Here is a 2,921-nt window from a genome sequence, read left to right on the forward strand (position 1 = left end):
GTCCTGGTGTCTGGAGGTCAGGGTGTGGAGTTCAGCCCCTTCCGGCCACCATCCTATTCGTGCATGGGGACGCACAGTTCTGCGCATGAGTGTCTCCCCTTCCCTGCTCATTGGCTGTGGGCAAGGAAGCTGTTGGTAGTGCCACATAGGCTGCAGTTGGTGGGCAGGCTGTGCAGGCTGCCTGCTGTGTTCTCGTGGCCAGCTTCTTCGCCTCTCCGGGCTAGGACCAGAACACCATGGAGAGTGAGATGGGGCCAGGGGAAGGCAGCATCAGCCCGGGATCCTGGATCTTGTGAGCCCAGGTCTTCACGAGGAAGGGGCCCTGGGGCCTAGCAGCCTGGTGGGGTGACAGAGGTGATGCAGGCCCCAGGTGGTGTGCCAAGCGAGGAGGCCACCCTCTACTGGGTGGAGGCAGTGGAGGAAGGTGCTACCCTGGAGGAGGGAGAGATATCGGGAATCGGGCAGGAAGTCCAGCTGCTGGTGTTAGACGTCATGGAGGAGGTGGAGCTGGTGGTGTACGAGGAGCAGGAGCAGGTGTCCTCGGAGGAGCAGTGCCAGGAACATCCAAGGCCCGGAGCTCCGAGTGACCAGCCTGCACTGGAGGCGCTGGCGACCCTGCAGCTGGAGCTGGAGCCTGTGAATAAGAAAGCCCAAAGGGTGCACGCTCGCCTGAAACATAAGAACTGTCAGAGGCGGATGCTGAATCTAGAACACAGAAGTGCCATCACCCAGGGAATCCGTGGTTTCTGGATTAAAGTTGTATGCCTTGCTGTGGTGCTTGAGATTTTTTTTTTTTTTTTTTTAACCTGTGCTATTGCAGGAACAGTTTATAGATCTGAGAGTTCTGGTATAAAATTTATATTTTTGGATGATGGGTATTGGTGACCGTCCTGCATATCTGTTCCTGATATTAGGTGTGATGTCCTTGCTATTCTGGCTAGCACAAATTGGTACTTGGGCTTTTCTTGCAGAGGTCCCAGTCAGAATTGTCCTTAGCACCAGGGACTCTTCAGAGAAAAGGCTTATCTGGAATCCAGGTCTTCTTCCAAAAGCTGAGTGTATTTGGGGGGAGGTTGGCAGTGTATGTGCTCATACTGGTTGTAGCTAGCAGTGTGTGTTCTCCAGAAGTAAGCTAACTTTCAGGGGGCTGAGATGGAGCTTAGGGCCTTCCTGTTAGGAAGAGAACCTCCTTCTGGTAGTGCATTCCTAGGCACAGCCTTGTCTGGCGTTCAGACAGTCTTCATCAACAGAAATGTGATGAGTTAATTAGGAGCAAGTTGAAGTCAGACAGAGCCATGTTACCCTTTAGGCTAGCTTTGTTCTTCTGGCACTTTTACCTCGAGCATCTAGAGGCTCCTTGACCTAAAGCAGTTTACGAACCACCCCCAAATGTCATGTCTGATGACCAAACAAGACCAAGACATGCTTCACTTCATGACCAACTTGAAAGTCAGGCAGGGGACACTGATCATTGAGGAGGGGAGGTGACTGGGAAGGGGAGAGGATGTGGTTTATCCCTGAAGACAGGAAAAGGCAGCTCTTCTGTAAAGAGGTTTCACACCCACCCACCCCCCACCTGCCACACTTTGTCCTGGCAGGTGGAGGAACTCCAGCATCCCACTCATCACTGCATGATCACATTGTCCTTTCAGAGGAATACGTATTTCCAAAAAGAAGTAATTGTTAAGAAGTATCTCATTAACGTCACTGGTAAGAGGCAGCTCCCTGGATTTTGGGGGGTGGGGGCAGAAAAGTGGAGGTTGAATTGGAAAGTGATTTAGGTGTTTCTCCCATATGCCTTCTCCTGCAAGATACCAAGTATCCTGTTCCACTCCAATTCAGTGGCACCAGGGGTTTGAACGTAAGGCATACAGCCGCAGGAACCACAAGAGCAGCGTTAACTTCTTCAACTGGCTCTCTGACCACAGCTTCACAGGATCTGACCAAATTGCTGAGGTGGGGTCCCACGTGGGCACTGGGCCAGATTGGTGATTTATATTGGAGTTCTTGGCGGTGCACGGGAGGGCTCAGGGCCTAGCCGGCCCTGTGCTGACCTTGCTCATTGCCCTGGAAGGTCATCATAAAGGATCTGTGGCCCAATCCTTTGCAGTACTAGGTGAGGAGGAAGGCTCCAGCATGAGAGGTACTGGGAGAACGAGAGGTGAGGAGCCCAAGGGCTGAGCACTGGCATAGCTGTTATCCAGGAAATTGGGTCGTTCTTCCACTTGTGGAGAAAGTGAGACTCCGCGGAATCCAGAGTGACACCAGGGCCTGAGGGAATTGGCAAAAGATAGGAGTGGTAGATAACTCTAGTAAAAACCAGGTTCTAACTGGAGAAGCTGAGGTAGATGAAGTGGCCTGGTGAGGCCAAAGTCACTCCAATTGATATCTGGCTCGGCTGCACATCTCTGAACTGTCATTCCATGGCCAACAAGTCTACCCTCAGGCTTCTCTTAAATTGGGGCCCACCTGCTATTCTTTATGAAGTCTCCTTTCCACAAAGGTTTGTGAGTCTCTTTTCTGCAAGGCTGTGGCCCACTGACCATCCTTTTATTCCATTTTGATCATTACACTTGTTTTGTTGGTGTTGTTGCTTTTAATTTTCTTCTGTATCTTTTTCACCTGCACCCTCATTCTGAGAATACTGACCACTGTGCAAGATTATGAAGAATAGTCTTTTATTTGTTTTAACTGGAGGATAATTACTTTACAGTACTGAGACAGGTTTTGCTGCACATTGGCCAACATGAATCGCCCATGGGTATACACGTGTCCCCCAAATGCTGAACGTGCCACCCACTGCCCTCCCCTGCCTGTCTTTCTGGGTTGTCCCTCAACATGACTTTGGTTGCTTTGCTTCACGCATCAAACTTGCACTGGTCATCTATTTTACATAAGGTAATGTAAATGTTTAGAAGAAT

General features: G+C 50.5%; 1 protein-coding gene across 1 annotated transcript; it reads left to right on the plus strand.

Moving 5' to 3' along the window:
• Positions 1-357: 357 nt before the first annotated feature.
• LOC133053508 (testis-specific Y-encoded protein 3-like) lies at positions 358-2,116 on the plus strand. Its single transcript, XM_061138092.1, has 5 exons — positions 358-759; positions 1,372-1,449; positions 1,599-1,717; positions 1,812-1,956; positions 2,075-2,116. The coding sequence occupies exons 1-5, from the start codon at positions 358-360 to the stop codon at positions 2,114-2,116; spliced, it is 786 nt and encodes a 261-aa protein (XP_060994075.1).
• The last annotated feature ends 805 nt before the right edge of the window (positions 2,117-2,921 follow it).

Source organism: Dama dama, chromosome Y (genome assembly GCF_033118175.1).
Source record: "Dama dama isolate Ldn47 chromosome Y, ASM3311817v1, whole genome shotgun sequence".
Taxonomy (NCBI): Eukaryota; Metazoa; Chordata; class Mammalia; order Artiodactyla; family Cervidae; genus Dama; species Dama dama.